Source organism: Adiantum capillus-veneris, chromosome 4, assembly GCF_014529385.1.
Source record: "Adiantum capillus-veneris isolate H3 chromosome 4, ASM1452938v2, whole genome shotgun sequence".
NCBI lineage: Eukaryota > Viridiplantae > Streptophyta > Polypodiopsida > Polypodiales > Pteridaceae > Adiantum > Adiantum capillus-veneris.
In genome coordinates, this window is record NC_140934.1 from 146,983,290 (window position 1) to 147,004,837 (window position 21,548).

At 45.0% G+C, this 21,548-nt stretch overlaps 1 protein-coding gene across 1 annotated transcript in view; it reads right to left on the minus strand.

The window, feature by feature from the left end:
• Positions 1 to 4,499: 4,499 nt before the first annotated feature.
• Positions 4,500 to 21,548, minus strand: part of LOC147460130 (transcription initiation factor IIF subunit alpha-like) — a 29,257-nt gene continuing 12,208 nt past the window's right edge. Inside the window, exons 6-9 of the mRNA XM_086509965.1 lie at positions 6,097 to 6,204; positions 5,886 to 6,008; positions 4,869 to 5,084; positions 4,500 to 4,769 (exon numbers count right to left, since the gene is read on the minus strand). Of these exons, the coding sequence (XP_086366091.1) occupies positions 4,680 to 4,769; positions 4,869 to 5,084; positions 5,886 to 6,008; positions 6,097 to 6,204 (537 nt within the window). The 3' untranslated portion in view covers positions 4,500 to 4,679. The remainder of the gene's footprint in view (positions 4,770 to 4,868; positions 5,085 to 5,885; positions 6,009 to 6,096; positions 6,205 to 21,548) is intronic.

Here is a 21,548-nt window from a genome sequence, read left to right on the forward strand (position 1 = left end):
ATGCTTTTTGGACTCAGATTGGGCTGGTTGTTTTGACATGCGAGTGTCCACAATTGGTTTTTGTTTCATGCTTGTAGGCAATTCATGTATATCATGGTTGAGCAGGAAGCAACCTACTATGGACACTTTGAGTTGTGAGGCTGAGTACAGGGCAGCCTTCACAACTACAGTTGAGTGTGTATGGCTCAGACGCCTTATGGTTGATTTGGGTGTTGGGCAAGACACTGCTAACACTATCTACAGTGACAGTAGAGGGCATAGGCAGTTGTGAGGAACCCAATTTTTCATGCTCGCACAAAGCACATTGAGGTGCATCACCACTATGTCAAGGAGAGGCTTTGAGCAGGAGAGATCAGCTTGGCTTATGTACCAACACATGACAACCTTGGAGATCTTTTCACAAAGGCATTGTCTCGTGAGAATCTCAAAGCTTTCCACAAAGCTTTGGGCTTACTTCCCTTTGTGGATTGATCATGTCCTCAGGGCATGGCACTTCCCTTTACTCATGTGCCAGCTCTCGTTCACCGCATCACTCTAGGGGAGACTTGTTACCATATACATGTGGTAGTGATGTGTGTGAACACACTAGGACCGCCGGGGTATTTTTTCCCTCTTTAGGAGGTTTTTTACCCCGTGCATTGTATATACGCCCATCACTCTAGGGCTATCTATCTTTCCATTGCACACTAAGTGATACACTCTCTTTTGTGTGCCTTGAGCTTCCTTCTCCTTCTCCAAGCTGTGTGCGTTTCTCTGCAACCCTAATTCCAACAGGGGTCACACTGAATCTCGTAGAGCTACTCTGGAGCTTCGTTTTGATAAAAAATGTTTTTGAATTCGATACTGGTAGCTCAAGTTATGGCCAAAATAGTCAATCTGTGTCTGGAGACTTTATACGCGTATGATGTCTACTCACTCAAAATTGCTCCAAAATTCAATTGTAGACTCTCCTTGATGTAATCTAACCACTTCAAGTCTTAGTTTGTGAATCTAACACTTTTAGATAGGTCTATCAGCCCTTTTTCTGTTTGTTTCTTGCAACTTCTCGGGTGGGTTTACTAAGCCAAAAGTGATCCAAATGGAATGAAACTTGGTCTCTAGGCTTATTCTATGAAGGCAAACACTTCTGTGAGCTCAAATGTGAGTTTTGACCTCTAATTTGGCACTTGAAACATCATACATGTATAATGTCTTTTATGGAAAAATGATGCGACTTTTGTTTCAGTGACTCTTTATCACTCAAGCAACTCTCAGCAACTTTCAAAATTCAATTTGAACACTTTTTGTTCAAGTTATGGCAAATACAGTATGAACCTTGCCCAATTTTGTCTTTTGGAAGTTTTTAGCCCAAATATGCTCCAAATGCAATGATTTTTTGGCTAGGGACTTCTTTTGTGCTCTAGGACACTAGGGTATACTCAAATGTCTGATTTGACCCAGATTTGGCCTTCAAGATATCATACGCGTATGATGTCTTTTGGCTCAAAATTCACATATTTCTACCCAAGGTACTCCTTGATGCATATGACAAGAATATGTGATCACAACAAATTTTCGATGTCAAAGGGTGTACTAATTAATGGCTTTTCAATCCATTGATTCTTTCAATATCCTCCTTTTGAGTTTCAACAAGAAGTATAACATTTCCCTTATTTGTGATCAATTGCAATCCCTACATTCCATCATTATACATTACAATGATATGCCCACTTGTGACTCGGTGTCATAGTTTATGTATCATTATGTGCTCCATATGATTGACTTCTTTGTGAGGTGTTTTTACATTATTGAGTGGTGCATTAAGGTTCTTTCTCCAGTCCTCATATGCTTTACTATGATATATTTTGTTTCATAAGAATATGACTTTCATACACAAAACATAATGATATATATATAAATATATATATATATATATATATGATCTTATCTTTGATTTTATCAACCATAGAATATACAATGAATCTTTCTTTTTATTCTGGACCTCCCAGGCTACCCATTCTTTGTGCGCCGGTCCTCAATTGCAATTATGAGAGATGCAAGTGTTTAGAACTTCTTTTAAGTTGTATGAAGAATAACAATATTCTCGAAACATCTAAGTTGAAATATTAGTGTTCTCTACCAGATAAAAATAGGTGAGAGAGAGAGAGAGAGAGAGAGAGAGAGAGAGAGATTTATCGTCCACGGAGGTCAGATATGACCCATGGTACCAAAGAAAAAAAACATTACAGCGATCCCTTTGGATGAAGCATAAGTACATATCAATTAAGGACTGAGGGTCCATCAAGAGAGTGACGGAAGAGAAAAGGGAAAGGGATAAAAACTAAGGGGGGATGGGTGAGGGGGAAGCTAATTTGGGAGTTCGAAACTCTTGCATGTCGGCTTTACCACCTCGGTAGACTGCCCATTTACCTTGTTTGAGGACTTCATGCATTTTCTTGAGCTCATTGGCTTTGGCCTTGAGTTGATTCGGGGTCGATTCTTCGGCAATCCAGAAATTTTTTCCCTTGCGAAGATGAGACTGGCGTAGTAACTTCCACCGCTCTTCCTTGTCCTTGAAAGTGAGGATACAATGCTCGGGTGGTACCTTTCTATGCGTGTCATTGATCCAAGAGACGGTCTCTGGCTTGATATTTACTGGTTGGAGAATATCGTTGAGATTGAAAATTGCTTCTTCAAGAGTGTCCTCATCTATGCACCATGGTGAGTGGATCCCCCCAATCTTGACCTTGAGGCCCAAGGATTCTTGTACCGGATTTTCTTGTAGTGCTGCTTGATTTTGTTATCAATCTTTTCGTGTGTTGCCTCCTGGATTCTTTTTGGGCTGCCTTGACAGAATCACTGAGCGAGAGAGAAGAAGAAGAAGAAGAAGAAGAAGAGAATTTTTAACGTCGTAGAAAACTATCCCGAGAGAGAGAGAGAGAGAGAGAGAGAGAGAGAGAGAGAGAGAGAGAGAGAGAGAGCCTACTTACCACTTTGCAATAAATCTACTTGTTGAGCCGTGCGTGTGTGCATGCGGAGAGGTGAGAGGAGAGACATAGAGGAGAGGCTTATGGGTGGAACCACACAATAAAGAGTGTGTACTTAGGGTTCCCTTTATTGGTTATATAAAGGAGAGAAGAATAATAAGTTAGTGTTAGTGTAAGGGATTGATGAGCACCACTATGGTCTCGTTACCCCAACACTACTTATGTTGTTTATATACTAATGGGGTTTTATGAAGCTAAGCATATGTAAATATATATATTTTTATTGAATTCTTTTGTTTTAAAAGTGTATTAGATCTTGGCCAATGGATCCAACACGAATGCCATACATTCTATCATTTATAAAATGAAAACATGTTATTTAGAGATAATATATTTGCTAAAAAACTAAAACATAGAATGTTGTGTCTCGATATTTATGCAATCAAGAAGTAGGAGATTGCATAACATTGCTAGAAGCTCACGCACTGAAAGGTTCCTTTTTTGCTTTTATTTAAGAGAAGCTTGAGAGACAATGCTTTGGTAGGAAAATCCTTGATGATGTTTTCCCTTCATGGCTGAATAGTGTTAATACTATATCCTTTATAAATCGTCCATAGCAAAATTTCAAACTGGGATTGATTTACATGGTATATGCTAGATTAGAGGAAGAAAACCTCAACGTTACCTCAGCGTCAATCCGTATCTTTGCATTGAAAATCTATCAATCCTACAAAATTTGCCTCCTTGTCGGTAATTTCGAAAAGAAAGGTGTTCTATTTATATTCTTTTAGTAGGCAGTAAAAAGGGTTTAGAATTTATAGCTCAACTTTTTTTTTCTCTTATATGTCAATACCCATTAAACATGCAGTATGAACATATGAAGTAGGTTTTTCCCTTAGCCTTAAAGCATTTTATGAAAAATTTGAGGAATTTTTTGAATTTGGGAAAATTTTCAATCAAAAAGGTATCATGAATCTTGAGGCATAGCATTAACTTTGAGAGGTAAAGCATTTGTTTCTCAAAATTTTGTATCTCAGAACTTAAGTGCATCATGTGCAAGGATAGGAAAGATTGTTAGCCTCTATACATTCTTTTACTAGTTCTAAGATTAGACGATGGAACAAATCAATGCATACAAGTTGTGTATTTGTTTGTATGTATATATTGACTTGTCTCATAAAACTAGTTTTGACCTTGCCGATGAGACAAATCAATGTACATTTGTTTGTATGTCATGGTTAAAATCAATTGTAGAAAAGGTGGGAGTCAAATTGTGCTTCAGGTAATCCATGCTATCTACATGTTGGAATAGATGGGAGTCAAGTGATCCCTCTAAGCCTTGTGCCCATGCTATCTCTTGTATACTTTGGGGTACAAGCATGCTCAAGGATGAGAGAGGAGAGGTGCTTTTGTCAATCATGCAAGTCAGGACATCCTCTTAGGAGATTCAAGTTTTTCTTTTCAGATTCATGTATAGCAAGCAACATCATTTGCAAAAACCCCGCGGTATAGTGTATAATAACCGGCAAAAATTGTAAAATTCCGGCTACATTTTAAGCTTGCCTTGAAAAAAAGCGGTAAAATTTTCCTAGTTTTGCTGAAAATACTAGCAAATGCTTCCAAAGCCTGACCAAAAATTTGAAACAGTTTTAAGTGTGCCCTTATTTTCTTCGGTTAGGAAAAATGTTTTTGGCAAACCCTGGCAGGCAATTGCTACTCATTTTTCAATGCAACAAATTTCCCATCATCTGTCTTGTGCGTCTTTGTAAGGTTCACAATCAGAAGTTGAAAAGCTTCTTTATCCTGTGTGCGGTTGAGACATATCAATATGGCAATAAAAAGAGCGGAAATTACATTTAAAAGAATAAAAACAAATTAAGTAAGAAGGAAGTAAATAGATACCTTTTGAGTTTTAAGATGCCTTTTGAATTTTTTGACAAGATCGAGCATCTTGATAGGCCCTTGCTTGAGCACAGCTTTTAAGTCGTCCTCTGTCACGGGTCCAGTACGAGACGGCCCGCCATGAGGCCTTGGAGGCGACCGAGTCCCCACAGGTCCGGTACGAGATGGCCCGTCATTAGGCCTTGGAGGTGACTTAGTCCTTGCTTTTGCTGCAGCCTATAAATCCCACAAAAACCTCACATGATGCTTTTTAACATTAGACTGTTTTTAGACTCAAAGATATAAGCTAGAAAGCATAATCAGTTGATTTTTTCATGTTTTTTATGTTGTGCCAAACAACTTGAGAGTACAACTTGTAAACTTCACTAAGTCTTTAGTCAAGCAAGGTTTTGATTTGGGGGGGTCACTCATCAATCTGTAAATATACCACATGAGTTCAATCGAAGGGGCTATGTAGTCCCATTTTTCCCACATACTTAACAAGCATAGCCTGTCAAAAGTCAGCTTGAAAAAAGTTCTAATTTATCCAAATTTCTTACATTAGAAATGGCTTTTTGATTATTATGCTCACAATGCAGAAGGAGAAGAGAGAGAGAGAGAGAGAGAGAGGGGGGGGGGGGGGGGGGGGGGGGGACAAGAAGAAGAACAAGAAAAGATTCTAGCGTCGTAAGAGAAATTCCAAGAGACCTTGAAGATCTATCCAATGAGTCTCGAAGTGAAGATCTATTACTCAAGAGGGAACTGAGATAACCAACCTACCAAACTTGGGTGAGAGAAAGGTTATGCCAGTTTCCACACTCTTTCTCTCTCTCTCTCTCTCTCTCTCTCTCTCTCTCTCTCTCTCTCTCACACACACACACACACACACGAGAAAATAAAACCCATTAAAAGAAAGTTTCTAATGATGCTGAAAACAAGCCTCTAGCCATCTTATTGCTAAGCACACTTAATACAGAGGTGGCCAATGGAAAATAATAAATTATGAAAAGCACGTTTTTGACGATGCTGGAAACTAACCTCTTGTGAAGAGTCCATCTTGACCTTTCTTGAACTGGCTGATAGACTTGGCTTCTTTGAAGCATCACTTGATTCCACTGGCTTGGATACTAGAGGTTCTTCTTTGGAGCGCTCCTCCTTACGCTTAGGTGCGAGAACATCGCAAATTCATGTCAAAGAAAGCCATGTAGAAAGTAGAGACATTCATGTAAAAACCACAAGTGCTTCTTACATCATTTTCTGCTGCATCATCCAACGTTCTTTTCCGGAGTAGTTCCTGTAGCTCCAAACCTGACTTACTTAAGCGACGCTTTTTCCGTCGACCTTCCATTTCCTCCTCCTGTACCAAACACCTTTCACTACACATACTAAACTGATGCCACTCGACAAGCCTGAGGTATCTTTTATCAACAATGTGAATGGTGTTAATAGGTCTCTTAAACCTAAATGGCCCATGACATCAGAGCAAGCTACAATTGATGATAATATCTCACCATAAAGTGTCACAAAACATGAAGCACACTAGTACCTAACTAAATCCCTGTGGCTAGAACAAAGCAACAGTAGTGGGGGGTTTTGTTTAGAGTTATGCATCTAAATTGAATCGTCGAATTTGAGGTGAATTCTTCATATTGTCATGTTTTGCTATTTTTTATTCATTTGACATGTTAAAATTGTGTCAGGCAAATTCATGTGGGGTGTACATAAATAAGTCCAGCCCTCGTTGTAAGTTCATTTGATTCATTGATAGAGTTGGTCTGTTCAAGCAGGAAGGGCAAGGTGTGCACTAGAGTGCGTGCACTCACACATACATGCATAGCTCATGATCGAGACGCCAGATACATGTGAATTAGCTTAAGCCTGCGCATGACTGAATCATCTACATAGCCCTATGTTACTTCTCATCATATGGATCCTCCTATGCTATTGCAAAGGAGGGACCACAAAATACTCACTCGTTGTAAAAGGAGGGCTCGCAGAGGCCCTGCAGGCAGAGGCATTTCACTTCTTCATGAGTAAAGATAGACCCATCTCGTGAAAGCACTTCGGAGAGCCCCGGATATCGACACCCATCGCCGAGCTAGAGAGCTAGAGACCAATTGGCGCACATATGCCAAGGGCCTATACCACATCCCGTAGCAGCCACCTACACCACGGCCACATGAGCCTTGGCCTGCTATCGCTAGCTTCTTTACTTACTCGATGGTAGAGAAAACTATCAGCCACCTCCAGCATGGATGGGCAGCTGACCACATGGTCCTACACGGTGAGCATCTCATATATGCAACTATTTGACTAGGTCCCTGTCTTGCGCACCCGCTCAACACGACACTACTAGAGCATCAATGCATGATGGACACCATTGTGCCAATTCACAAAGCACATGATATGCTCAATCCAAGCAACTACAGGACGATCATGATAGGCCATATTTTGGTCAAGCTCTATGGTGTACTGATTCAGCAGGAGATCGCTTCTTATACTGAGCACTAGGACACACGCTTCATGAGAGCTTTCTCTACCATTGACCATGTATCTACTTCGAGGTGTATGATTCATCAGGCTACAGTGAGAAAGAGGAAGTTCTACTACCACTCTGAGGACTTCCTATCACGTGCACACTTAACTGTATGTGCATGTGAACAAGTTGTAACTCCTATTTCTAGGGTTTAGGACAGCCTAGGAAGTATTACCTGTACGCAGGACCTGCATATCCATGCACTTTAGAGTAGTTGCATACCCTCAGCACCATACAACACCCTCAGTACCAAGCCTAGGATATAACTACATATGAAGCACCTCTTATTAACAGGTTTCCAACTTATTAATAATTGACATTTTAGAGCATCATTTTATAAAGTTGTGGGGTGTTGCGTGACACATCCAACCCTATGTGTCCATGGACAAGCTATAGCATGACCAGGGTTCAGTTCAGTCAAGTCAGTCTTGAACAGAAAGTGATCTAGCACTTTTGCGAGTCTATTCGCAGATCATGCATGTCCAGACACTTAGATTAGATGCATATCCTCTGGTTGCACACAGCATGATCATCAGCATTACCATCAGAATCCATCAAGGGAATTTTCCAGCGCGCAAAACCTATTTTCCTTATTTTTGACACTTTTCACTCATTATTTTAAGTGACTTTTGTTGGGAACTGGGTGAGGAAATTTTGCTAATAAAATATATAAGCAACCTAACGCTAGCACTATCTGGCAGAAGAGGAGAAAGTGCATTAGGCAATTCATTTGCAGTAGGCTTCTCTCTCCCCCTCTCAGCAAGAACAACCCCCCGTCAGCCTGGCGTTTTTCACCACCTAAACTCCTACAATTTCAGCCATACACCTGGCGTTTTCCCAGCATCATCACCAGCGTTTGTGAAGTTGCAGATTCAGCGTTTTGCAGTCTGCTGTCCCAATGATTTCAGCCTCCATTAGCAGCGTTTTTGGACCTGGACAGCCAGCTTTATTCAGCAAGAAGGACCAGCAATTAGAGACAGCAAAATCAGCGATCTATCCACCATCAGATCCAGCGTTTTCCATGACCAGCAGCAGCGTTTTTCATGAGCAGTAAGCCAGCGTTTCAAGCATTCAGTTTTCAGCATTAAGCTTCATCGGCGTCCACTCCGTCGACTTCGACATCGGAGCCTTTAGACTCGTTGCATCAGCCCCTTGTATCAGATTGTGCAATCAATAGCGTAGACCTCTCTCGCCATTGAGAGAGGGGCCCTTGGAGGAGGGTTTTAGAACTTTCCGGTGTCGTATTCTCTTCTCTCTCTATCTCTCAGTCTCAGCACCTTCACGCACAGTGTCTATTCACTTTGTTTGTGATCACTTGCACTCTCTCATTAAGGGTACGAAAGGCTCTCCCTTCCATAAGTAAAAGGAACCTTGAGCACGATCGGATCACTCATCTTGAGCAAAGTTCAACATTCATTCCGCTGCACCTTACATGGGGGCTCAATTTGACACTGCTAGACCCAGGCTTTATACCTATATAGAAGACCCTAGGGGTCTCCTTTCCAAGCAGAGAAGCCGTGCTTGCAAGCTACGATAGAAGCACCAATAGCACAAGCACCCACGAGTGTTTTCCCTATCCATCTTGGCCTTGGCGTTTTCAGCAACCTCTTGCAAATCAGCACATTGCCAACTTCAGCAAGAGAATAGGCACTTCAAAACAACTGAACTGACACACACACACAGAATCCACACGAGACACAGAATGGGAGGAGTTCCACTCCCAAACTGCAATGGCCTCAAACTGTGAGCCCCTTTTGGTATTCCTTTATATTGCTCCAACAAGGTACAACTAGCTGTCTCTTCTCTATTTCTCCACGCGGTAGAGAGAGAGAGAGAGAGAGAGAGAGAGAGAGAGAGAGAGAGAGAGAGAGAGAGAGAGAGAGAGAGAGAAATGAAATGAAATGAAATGTTATATTAACGTCTTCAAAAGGCCAAAATGACCTATGAGACCAATCAGTTACAAAATAGTGAATCTAATACCATGTCTGGGTACAAAAGAACTAGAAAAGAACTAGAAGTGGAACAAAATACTACTACTACTACTACAATCTAAAACTACGTGGGTGTAGCAGCTGATACAATAGGTACCCGGTAAACTGGATGTAACAGTGTGTGAAACAAAGATGGAAGAAATGGTGAGGATCCATCCTCATCTGCACTCTGGATGTCGAGAGAGTATGGCTCGAATCTTCTGTTGTAGTCTCCGTCGATGCTGTGTAGCTCCTCTCCTCAGTCGCGGTTGTCTGTATCTCTGTAGCTCCAATGCTCGGTCGATGAGAGTGCCAGTAGTGGTCGAATGAGTGTGGGACGAGCTCTGCAGTGGTGGCTGCTCCTCTGGCTGTCCCATATCTAGTGAAAAGAAATCTGTAATGTGTCTCTGGGACTGCCTCTCTCTAGCTCTCCCCAGTAAAGTGTCTCTATACCTGTGTAACTCAAGTAGATATAGTCCAAGACATCTCTGATCCTCATAACTCATGACCCTAGATAGAGGACCAAAACCCTCTCTGAATAAGCAGTGGAAACGCCCCCGTATCTCATAGAACACTGTGCAATGACATATGTAGTGCAACTCTGTCTCTGGCTCTCTCTGGCATAATCGGCATATCCTGCTGTCTACTGGTATCCCTCTGAATCTACCAGTCTCAATCTCGAGCTGATGTGAGGATGTGCGTATCTGACCAATGGCACAACGCAAACCATGAGACATATGTGTGTCCATGTAGCTGGGTCGAATCACAAACCCATCTCCTGTGAGGTGGAGAAGATGCTCTCTATAGAAAGCCACCTTCGTGCTCAACTCCTGAGGCGGCTCTATCCATGTCCTCCTGGTGTCGAGCTGGATCAGGTCCTGACGAATGAGTCTAGTGATCTCCACCCGTGTAAGAGACAGCGAGGGTGCCTGAAGAGAATACTGGAAAGGGCGCAACCTGTCCATGGTGAAGCCATGCGTCTGAAACCATGAAGTCATCTGTGCATACCAGCATGAAGTGTCCCCCTGTAGAGCTAACTGTCTGGAAGACTCAAGGGCCAATCTGTCTCTAGTAGTATCCCATAGGCTGTGCACAAAGGACACTGATCTGGTAAGCGCCTCAATCTCCATGGGGGGGGCAGCTAGCTCTGCTCGAATGTCGCGTGAGGTACGGAGGCCTTGGCTCTAATCAATCGGGAGATCATAGATACCAAGGGCCTCTCCATACGTCTCCAACCATCCTGGCCTACAGAAGGTCCCCATACCTGTACCCCATACATCATAGCTGAGGCTACTAAAGTATCAAAGAGCCATAACTTTGTCCGAGGTTCCTGGAACTGAACCTGCGAACACATCCTCTCCAAGCCTCCCAAGGCCGCATAAGCTCTGGTCAGTCTAGTCTCTGCTGCTCTCCCCAAAGAAAACCTCGGCCCAGTGAAGACTATCCCAAGGTAAGTGTATGCATCTGTATACTCCACAATCTCTTGACCATACGTGAAGGTCGGTGCCGATCTCCTGATCCACTGCGGTGTGGTGTTAAACACCATGACCTTGGTTTTACCAAGGTTTACAGACAATCCACTATCCTCTGCAAAACTGTGTAATGCATCCAACTGTCGCTGCATACCCTCTGGTGAGTCAAAGATCAAGACAATATCATCAGCATATAACAACAATGGGATCCACATCCCTGCCAGCTGGGCACCTCTATCACCCTCTCTGTCAATGTAATCAGACACCTCATCAACATACATACCAAATAGAGTAGGAGACAATGGGCAACCCTGTTTCACCCCGATAGTGGAGTGAACTAAGTCAGATATCCCCTCTGGGGTGCGTACATGTCCCATCACTGATCTGTATAAAGCCATAATCCCCCAAATCAACACTGTGGGCACCCCCATCTCCTGCAGTCTGCGCATCAGTCGAGCTCTCGGTACCATGTCAAATGCTTTGCGGAAATCCACAAAGCTACAATAAATCCGTCTCCCATGTGACCTGCCCTCCTCAATGATAGCTCTGAGTGTCAGAATATGGTCAAGAGTGGAGAAACCCCTCCTGAAACCTGCCTGTCCCTTTGCCCGTACACCCTCACCCTCTGCCCAGTTACTCAACTGCTGCTCAATAATGGATGCATACAATCGTGCCAGTGTGTGTCCAACCATAATAGTGCGGTAATTTCCAGGCTCTGTAGGATCACCTGCCTTGAATATAGGCACAATAGTAGACAACCTCCAAGTCTCAGGTAATCCCTCACACATGGCACGATTGAACAACACTGCAAGAACCTCCATCAGCATATCCCTAGCATATATAAAGTGCTCCGCTACTAGACCGTCATGATCGTAAGCCCTCCTGGTCCTCATCCTGTCAATGGATCTCTTTACCATCTCAGTGGTAAAGAAGGTGCTCGTAGGTGGACATGGCTCTATAGGATCTGGAAGGGGATCCTGCCCAGGAACCGTATATAACGATGTCGCATACTGGCCCCACACATCAGGAGAAGTAATCACTGGGGGAGGGGAGTGCTCATGGAAGAGTCGCCATGCCTCGCCTTAGTCTCTACTCAAGAACAACTGATACAAGTCTCGCTCCACCTGGGCCAAGTAAGCTCGTTTCTTCTTTCGCACAAGGCGCCGGAAAGCAATCCGCGACTGTCTGTAGGTGATGACTCCTAAATGAAGATCCCTCTGAAGCTGGGCTCTCATCTCTCTGCACTCCTCATCATACCAACTATTCTGGGGCATGCTCCCAGAATGTCGCCTCCGATCCGGTTGAGTGTGTGGGTATGCCTCTGATGCTGCATCATGTAGTGTCTCAGTCAGTAAAGTAGTGCACTCCTCTACTGAGAGGCCTGGAGCAACTGTGCATAGACGATCCCAGATCGCCTCTGTATAAACCGAGTCAGTCTCTGGTGTAAATGTATAACGGGTGTGTGACCTGCCTCCTGATTTCTGGGCTGTACTAAACTGAAAAGATACGGACAGTGTCAAGAGAGTATGATCCACTGCTACGCCCACTGGTCTGGCTCCCACTGTGAAATCCTGAATACAAGGAATAAAGCTCGGCTGTGTCATAACATAGTCCACTGTACTGGCCCCATGTCTGTGTGGAAAGCATGTGAAGCCTGCTGCTCCAGGAAACCGCTGTAAGCCATTAAGTATAGCTAGCCCATGTGTAGTCGTCATCTCCGTGAGGTATCTCCCATACTCAGTCTGCTCTCTGTCATGTGAGCATCTGTCAAACCCCAGCTCACCCACATCCAACTCTCTAAGCATCTCATCTGAAGTGTCGTAGAAGACTGTCTGACAGTTGCCCGTTCGAGCATTGAAGTCTCCTAGGAGGATGATATCACCATCCCTAGAAAACTCCCATATATCATCATCTAGAATTGAGAAAGGCGACTGCCCTCTGGATACAGCATATACTGACGTACTGGGGGGGAAGTAACATATAGCAATATATAGAAATCGACCTGTGTCAGCTCTCAGCCTCACCCACATGTATCTAGCTTGATCATCTCTCTGTACAATATGTAGTAGTGGCTGTAGCTCCTCCCTAAACAACACCGCTACTCCTCCTGAACCTCTACTCCCATGCTCAGATCTCGTGACTGTTCTGTGGGCTATCTCCCATTTGTATCCCACCACATGTGGCAACAGTTGGCCAGGGGCCTGGTGAGTCTCTGAAAAGAAAACAATGTCCTTGTCTCTGAAAATCGGGCAGGGTTAGGATTATCAAGTCCTAAATAATGCAGAGCATTATTTAGGGTTTAGGCCCCTCGGCCAATTCCTGTTAGTTGGGCAGGGTTAGGATTATCAAGTCCCTCAGGCGGCTTCAGTAAGTTGGTAAGTCTTCTTCTTCTTCTTCTGCTAAGGTTCTAGGCCCCTCAACCGAGATTTGCAAGTTGGCTAGGGTTAGAATAAGGGAGTCCTAACCCCCTTGGACTTCGGTGGTTGACTTGTCAGCAGTTTGTGACATAGCCCCCTCTTGAAAGGAGAGTTATCTTCCACGATTATATCTCCAAAACAATTACCTTGGCTCAAAAAATCCCATCCTCCCAATCCAGTCTGAATTCTGTCAGCTTAGTCTGCTCTCTGTCATCCTATCATGTGTCCATCTTTGGTCACCAAGAATTCTTCTCCTTGCCTTCCTCTATTAACAACTGTAACCGAGTGTTCTCCTTTGTAAACTCTTGTATTTCCCTGGTTGATTTTGGCAATAGTACATATTCATTTCCACTACTTTGTTGATAATTTCAATTGATTTTCTAGGATCTTGTGTTTCTTTTGTTTACCTCACTCTTTTTTGTGCACGACCTTTCTCAAACCTAAAATTCCATATCTAACTTCGGCCAACTATACGACTTCCTCTTTCATGTGTCCCTTCTGTTTAGTCGTCCTCGTGTTTTATTCTTTACACATTCATCCACCACCTTCTTGCAGTTTCCATCTATATGACTAAAATCAATTTTCTGACTAAATTCAATTTTCTAGCTCAGTTTACCCTCCCTATGAGTTAAGAACCACCCATTTCGAAGTGTCAACGGACAGAGTCCAGCATACAATTTGCAAAAGTTTGGTTGTGGTCAAATCTGCATCTGGAGTTTCTTGCAAGGGCAACAGTTGGTCATCACAAAGAGGCTCTGTCTCGGACTTTTTCAAAAGAGCAAGGCAAGAAAGCCTATTTAGTTCAGTCTTTAAGTTGGTCATCACGGAGACTCTCTCTATCTCTATCTCTACCTCTCGCCCCTACCCTACCTTCTCACACCCTCGTCCTACCCTCTCTACACTCTGACCCCTACCCGCTCCCCCTCACCCCTACCCACCCCTTGCCTCTCGCCCCTTCCCACCCCAACCCCTCGTCCCTACCCACTCACCTCTCGCCCCTTCCCACCCCACCCCCTCGTTCCTATCCCTCACCTCTCGCCCCGATCCACCTCCTCTCGCCCCACCCCTCACCCCTACCCAATACGCCCTCGCCCCTCACTATTCAACGCTCGCCCCTACCCACCCCCTCTCACCCTCGCCCCTATACACTACCCTTGTCCCTACCCTCTCACGCTCGCCCCTAACCACTTATCCCTCGGTCCTACCCACAAACCCCCCGGCCCTACTTAAACATTACATCGCGCCCTCTCTACCCGTACCCTCGCTCTAATCACCCTACCTTGCAGCAATTGTCTCCAGCATGCAGTACTCTATTGTGCAACTACCCTTATCCACTGAAATTTCTAATGAACGCTTCCTGCACTCGCCAAACTGCGCCCTTCTGCTTTGAAGAGAATTTGGCGCAAGACAAGATGGGCTCAGTTGTGGTTGATGGTACCAATAGACTCAAATACATGTATGTGTTGTGGGGTTTTGACAGCATTTGAGTGTGCTGTTTTGTATGCTTTTGTGGTCTTGTGAGGTCTTCACATTCCTCCAGTTCATTCTTCACATTCAGTGTAGCAGTGTGCCATATGGTTGGAAGCCACAAGCAATCGCGTAGGGCGTCCTTAAGGAAGAGGCATGGTCTTCCAGAATAGAAGAATGGTTCTCGAGATGAAGAGCAATCCGACATTAGTAGCCATGGCGTTCCAAGCATTACTTCAAGTGCACCTGGTGACAAAAGTTACAGGGTGCCTTTACACAATTCCGACTCGGATTCAAGCTCAGAGCATTAGGGAAAATTTGGACTCTCAAAGGGGCCCTATAAGGAGGTTTGACTTTGCCTCTCTTATCCAAAGTGGGCAACCCGGTCAAGTACATAAACGCTTTGTCAAAACCCTATCGACCAACATATCATTGGAAAGATCTTAGAAAGTAAGTTCTAAATCCCCAAACTCCGACAAATTTGGAGTTTATTTGTAGAAGTTATGACCTCCCCATTGAAGCTGAAATATGGGGAGAGATTCCATTTATAAGACTGTTAGGTGCAGCGGAATGAATGTTTGCACTTTGCTCAAGATGAGTGCTCCGAACTGTGCTCAAGGTTCCTTTTTGCTCTTATGGAAGGGAGAGCCTTCCGTTCTTAATGGAAAGTGCTATGATCACAAACAAAGTGAATGGACATTGTGCGTGCAAGTGTATGAGACCGAGAGATAGAGAGAAGAGAGATACGACACCCAAGATGTTGTAAAACCCTCCTCTGAAGGCCCCACTCTCGTCGGCCAGAGTGGTCTACTTATTGATTGCACAAAGTGGTACAATGACGATGCAATGGACTGATGCAACCTGGGACTATGTCGGTGACGACGACGGGGATGACAACAAGGACTTTAGGGCTGAAATCTGTGGTCTTCTATCTGCTGTCCATAAACACACTATGGCTGAAAATCTAGGACTGTTTTCAGTGGCTGAAAATGACTGTTTTGGCTGCGTTTTTGATGGCTGAAAATGACAATACTCTACAAGTCTTTATGGCTGAATCTGCTGCTATTCATGCATGCTGAAAACGCTGCCTACCTGCGGCCAAATGGGCTGAAAATAGAAAACGCTGGGGGCTTCCTGTAGCGTTAGTGAAAACGCTGGTTGGCTGGGGCAGTTGGCGATGATCAAGGCTGAAAACGCCAGGGCTAGGGTGAGGTGTGGCGATGATAGAAAAAACGCTAGGCTTAGGGAGGTTCTGGGCTCGCCAAGGAAGGCTTAGAGAGGTCTTGCTGAGAGAGAAGGGGTACCTGCTGCCTGAGGGCCTATTGTGCTCCTTGCTCATCTGCCAAAGAATGCTAGCTTTGGTTTGCTTATATATTTTCTTAGCAAAATTGCCCTACCTACTTTTGTTGGAAAGTCACTTAAAAGTAATAAGTGAAAAATGTCAAAAATAGGGAAAATAGGCTAAATGCACTCGAAAATTTCCCTAACTGATTCTAATGGATTCTGATGGGAATACTGATGATCATGTTGTGTGCAACCAGAGGATTTGCATCTATTCCAAGTGACTGGGCACGCACGGTCTACGAATAGACTCACAAAAGTGCCAGATCACTTCTAATCTAGACTTGACTGGACTGACTGAACCCTGATCATGCTGTAGTTTGTCCACGGACACATAGGGTTGGATGTGTCACGTGACATCCCCTCCTTTTCAAAGTGAGGGACTGGTACCGAGCTGTATGGCGTCGAGGGAGATTGCCAATACCATCCGGAATCCTGGAAGGGACTCTTCGCCAACCCACTCTGATGTGTGGGTCGTGCGGTACTTGAACTTCATAAAGGTCTGCAAGGCTTGCTTCTTTGGGCCGCGCCGAAAGCGACACCAAGTCTTCTGTGGCTCCTTCGATGCTTCAACTTCGTTTAGAGTCATGCTTCTTTCTTCAAGAATCTCCATGGCTGAAAATTCTTGAAACCACTTCCAACACAAAAACATGAGCATACCTATTCCATGTAAAGTGAGTGGAAAAAACCTTGTCTTCCTCAAAGACTGTGCATGCAATGTAGATGAACCAATAGACGGAGTGCTAACCCATTCACCACATACACGCAAACAATGAGATCGAATCTTTCTCTTATGATCTAGAGCAATCAACTGTGGCAATTCACAACGGAAATGCCCATGCTTGGTGCTCATACTTTCATGTGCTCGTTCGGAAATTGTGTCATGCCAAGGAAGAGACATGGAATGTGACTTCCTTACATACATACTTTTCAGCTTTTCATGAAAAATCCACATACATTCGTGCTCATCCATGAGAGAAACGTGCTCAATGTACAATATGTCATGTCTAGGAAAAGGGATCATATAACGTTGCTGACTAAAAAACAAGAAACGATCACGAATGAAACATTCGAACAATGAGTGCGTATCAATCATGCGAACACATAATACTTCCTGTGAGGGTTCGTTGGACCAAGGCTCGAGAGCCAAGATCGGTTCTTTCTGAATGATCGAATCGTCCTGTGGGGGTTCTTTGGACCTCGACTCGAAAGCCAAGATCGGTTCTTCGTGATTGATTGAATCTACAACGAGGTTAGCTTCACTAGAAAAAGCATCCACTAACACATCATCATTCTTGTGAACAATCACATCTTCTTCATGCAACTCATCATATCACATCTTGATCATGCAAATCATCATGCTTGTCATTGTCATCCAAATCATTATGCAAATCATTGGCATCCAAATCATCATGCTTATCATTGTCATTCAAATCATCATGCTTCTCATAATCATGCAAATCCCGTGTATCATGCTTTGGAGAAGAAGAGACTGAGAGAGTCTCCTTTCCCCAAATCTCTTGCATCTGTGCCTGAACTTGAGAATAGAGTCGCCAGAACTCTTTGTTCTGTTGTAGCACGGCTACAGTGTCACTTTATAGGACATAGAGTTGGACAGTGGGTTACATTGGGACTGGTTCACACTAGACGGACCCTCTGGACGGACGTCTGGTCTGGGAGTGACACGTGGCAGGGTACCTACCGACGACCGACGGTGGCCTAGTGGACCTCGTGGCCAGGTCACCACATGGCTGACATTTGTGAGCCGTTGGTGGCTCTTTACGGTGGTACATATGAGTAGTCGTTTGGGGCAGTTCTATTATCTTGTACGTAGTCGTCTAGAGCGGGTCTTACACATAGCACATTAGCACCATCCCTGCACATCTGAGCCTCGACAACCCCATTGTACCTGTGAGTCCTGGGCTGGAGCTGTGAGTGCTGCCACGCCAGAGTCTGTACACGGTTCTTTGAGCTAGTCGAGTCCACATGTTCTGGTCCACTGTTGTTATCCATTGTTTCTGTGTTTCATTCTGTTTGAGAGATTTTCCATTTGTTTTGAGTGAGATTGTCTCGCACATTGCACTGAGGGGCACCCACACTGTAGAGAGCACGACATATTATCCGCGCTACAGGTGCTCTCATTTTGGCGATCACGGTGGGACCTCAACTGAAGTCTCACTCTGTTGAGTAGCTGGTTTCTTCGCTTCGCCTGTGCAGCCTGTTGGTTTGGTTCAGTTTCACCCTTGACAGCTTAATCTAGCTGGTCTAGTCTCTCGCCTTGTGGGTCTGGTCCTCTCTCGCCCTGGTCCACCCAGTGCTCGTCCTGGTCTAGTCCTTCTCGTCCCTGGTCTAGTCCTTCCTCGTCCTGGTCCAGGCCAGGTGGTCTAGTCACTCGCCCTGGTCTAGTAGAGTCTAGACCAATGTTCAGCCAAGTGAAGGTTGTCTTGCCCAAGTGAAGGTCTTCTTGCCCAAAGCTTGGTGGGGTTGGCGGTTCCTGCATGACACATACAAGGAGGTCTTTGGAGCGTCAAAGTGCACTACTGAGTCCTCTGAAGTACTACCACAGAAGGCGTCAACCCTTGGTGCCCAGTAGAAGCATATTAACCCCATCACCCATACCTACTCATACGGCTACCTCCATTCCTTCGACCGGTTCTACATCCTCCAGGTCACCTTCTCCGGTAAGGCTCTCCCCCATTTTGTTACAGCAAGCTAGGGAGCAACAGACTCAGGAGCAAGAGGCCATGGAGGAGCTCACAAGTGTTCTGGCAAAGGTGAACATCAAGTTCCCTACCTTTAAAGGTCTCTCCGCAGAAGATGCAGACGACCATGCTCGGAGGTTTGTCTCTCTTTGCAGAGGTCGTGGCCTCAACAGAGAAGACGCATACCTGGTGCTCTTCCCGTCCACCTTGGATGGTCTTGCAGATAAATGGTACAGTCAGTTTGCTGAGAACCACTTTACTACTTGGACCATGTTAAGACAGCAGTTCTGTGAAGCTTTCCGACCAGGGGATTATCAAGAGAAGATTCTAGATGAGTTGGCCAACCTGTTGCTCCAGCCCAAGGAGACATTTGCAGAGCTCATGACCAGAACAAAGTCCCTGGTCGCCAAGCTACCTCAGCAACCAGGGGAATTCATGGTGAAGAAGTGGGTAGAGAAGGCTCTGCCTAAGACTTCTCAACAAAAGCTCAGAGAAAGTCTCCGTCCTGAAGCCAGTCTGGAGGACTTTGTTGCTACTGCTACTAGAATAGAGGGAGCAAGAAGGCAATTCACTGACTCTCCTCAGTTAGATACTGCCCCTGTACTCATGGACAGTCCATCAGACCCCTTGACTTCTTTAAGAAGGGAACTGGAAGCCCTAAAGTTACAGCGGGCCCTTCACGAAGAGAGATCCTTCTCTCTCAGACAGGAGAAGCCTCCACATCAAGAGGCTTATGATCAACTTAAAAGAGAGTTAGAAGAGCTCAGGTCTCAGCAGGAGACTAAGGCTATGGTATGGTGTAGTTCCTGCCGCTCTCCAGGACACCCTCCACAGGACTGTCCCCTTCGCTCTTATTGCCACTTCTGCGAAAAATCGGGTCATGAAGATAAGGATTGCTACTATATAAAGGGATTGCACAAAATACAGCAAAGTCTTGGTCCTACTCTCCAACAAGGGTTAGCACCAGCATCCAACATGGTTTCCCACTACAGCCATCCCAACTACATGCCACCTTTGCTCAATATCCCTGCTGTCCAAGGTATGTCAAGTACTTTCCCGACTCAAAGTTTTTATAATGCTAATGCCACCTCAACCCCTCAGAGCTTCTACACTTCAGCCTCCAACTCCATGCAGCAACCACCTCGTCCCCCGTTTCGTCCTTCCAATCGGCCCATACTCTGCTACAGATGCGGAGAATATGGGCATTATCAGAGCAAGTGTCCTTTACCTGAGGGGTCCCCTCCTTGTCGTCATTGCCCTGATTCGAAGGATCACTACAGTAAGGATTGTCCCACACAAAGGGCATCCACGTCTTCAAGCTCGACTCAGAACCAGCAAGAATTCACCTTCCCAAAGATAAACTTGATTACTGTGAACACCGTGCCTCAACCATCACCTGCTACTCATGTGGTTAAGCCACTGCAAGTGGAGGAGCCTGCTAGTGTCCTTACTCGGACACAAAGAGCAGCTCTTGGTCTCAGTCTGCCCACAGGTCCACCTCGCCAGTCCCCACTTCTTGAAGCTGGTCTATTTGACCCAAAGGACGAGTCCTTCAAAATTGCTCAGAGCCAACCAACTTCCCTGTTATCTGACATTGATGGAGCCTTCTTGGAAGCAGTGGCTGACTTGGAACAGATTGAGGTCCCAAAGGGAGCCCAGTTCGAAGGCGCCAAGCCCACAGCAGAAGCCATCTTGAAAAATACTTTTCAGCAGGTGTCACTATACGACATGCTAAGGCTCTACGCAACACTTAGAAGTGACACCCTGTCAGTCATTCAGTCTCTGTACTCGGGGGCTGGGCCTAGTGGCGGGCACCTCCTCGTACAGCCCTCAGAGTCTTATTTGATTTCCTATCCATCTGCTCCCCTCACCGATTATAAAAGTCCGCGCCTCACTGTATCTATTCTTGGGCACCAGCTATCCGGCGTCATCGTTGATGGAGGATCTGGAATCAATTTGATGCCTGAATTCATGGCCTTAGGTCTAAAGCCTACCCGACTTGCTCCTTTCACTGTTACATTGGCCGATCAGAGAATAGTCTACCCAGTGGGCATAGTCGACAAGGTGCCTCTGAAGGTACAAGATTTCACTTTCAACTTGGATTTTGTGGTAGTTAATCTTCCCCAAGTAGAGGGAGGTTATCCCTTGCTGATTGGTAGGCCATGGTTGCGACATACGAAAGCACTTCACGACTGGGGAAACGACGCCATGTGGATACATAATTCTGGCTCCTCGATGCAACCCATTCTCTTAGAAGGTGGTATGGATCCCGTGGTGCAGCAAGTTTCTTTGTCAATGGAAACCAAACCTAAACAAGAACAGCCTATTACACCTGAAGGGTCAGATGAAGATCTGCTCGAGTGGTTGGAGGCCACAAAATCTATGCCTTGTTATGGAGTCTCTATTCACTCTTCGCCTGAAAGAACACCCTCTTCAAATGATTCCACAGTAACTAAATCTAATGTGCCACCTGAGCCTATGAAGAAGCATAGCAGCAGTAAGAAACCTCCTCTACAGGAGTTCACCCCCCCTAAAACATCAACCCTTTTGGTGTCTGCTTCTTTGACCAGAAGAAAGCTCTCCTCTGTGTCTAGCAAACTCCCTTCTCAGAGCCCGTCCTGCAAGATGAATTCCAAGATCTTGATAGTTGTATTGCTCCTGATAGCTGGGTGCTCTTTGTTTTCCACTATCTACCCTCTGTCCCTCACCCTCCCTCCCCCTCTCCCCCTCGCCCTCGCCCTACTCTCCCCCTCGCCTAGTCCCCATCACTACCCTCGCCCTCGCCCTAAGTCCCTC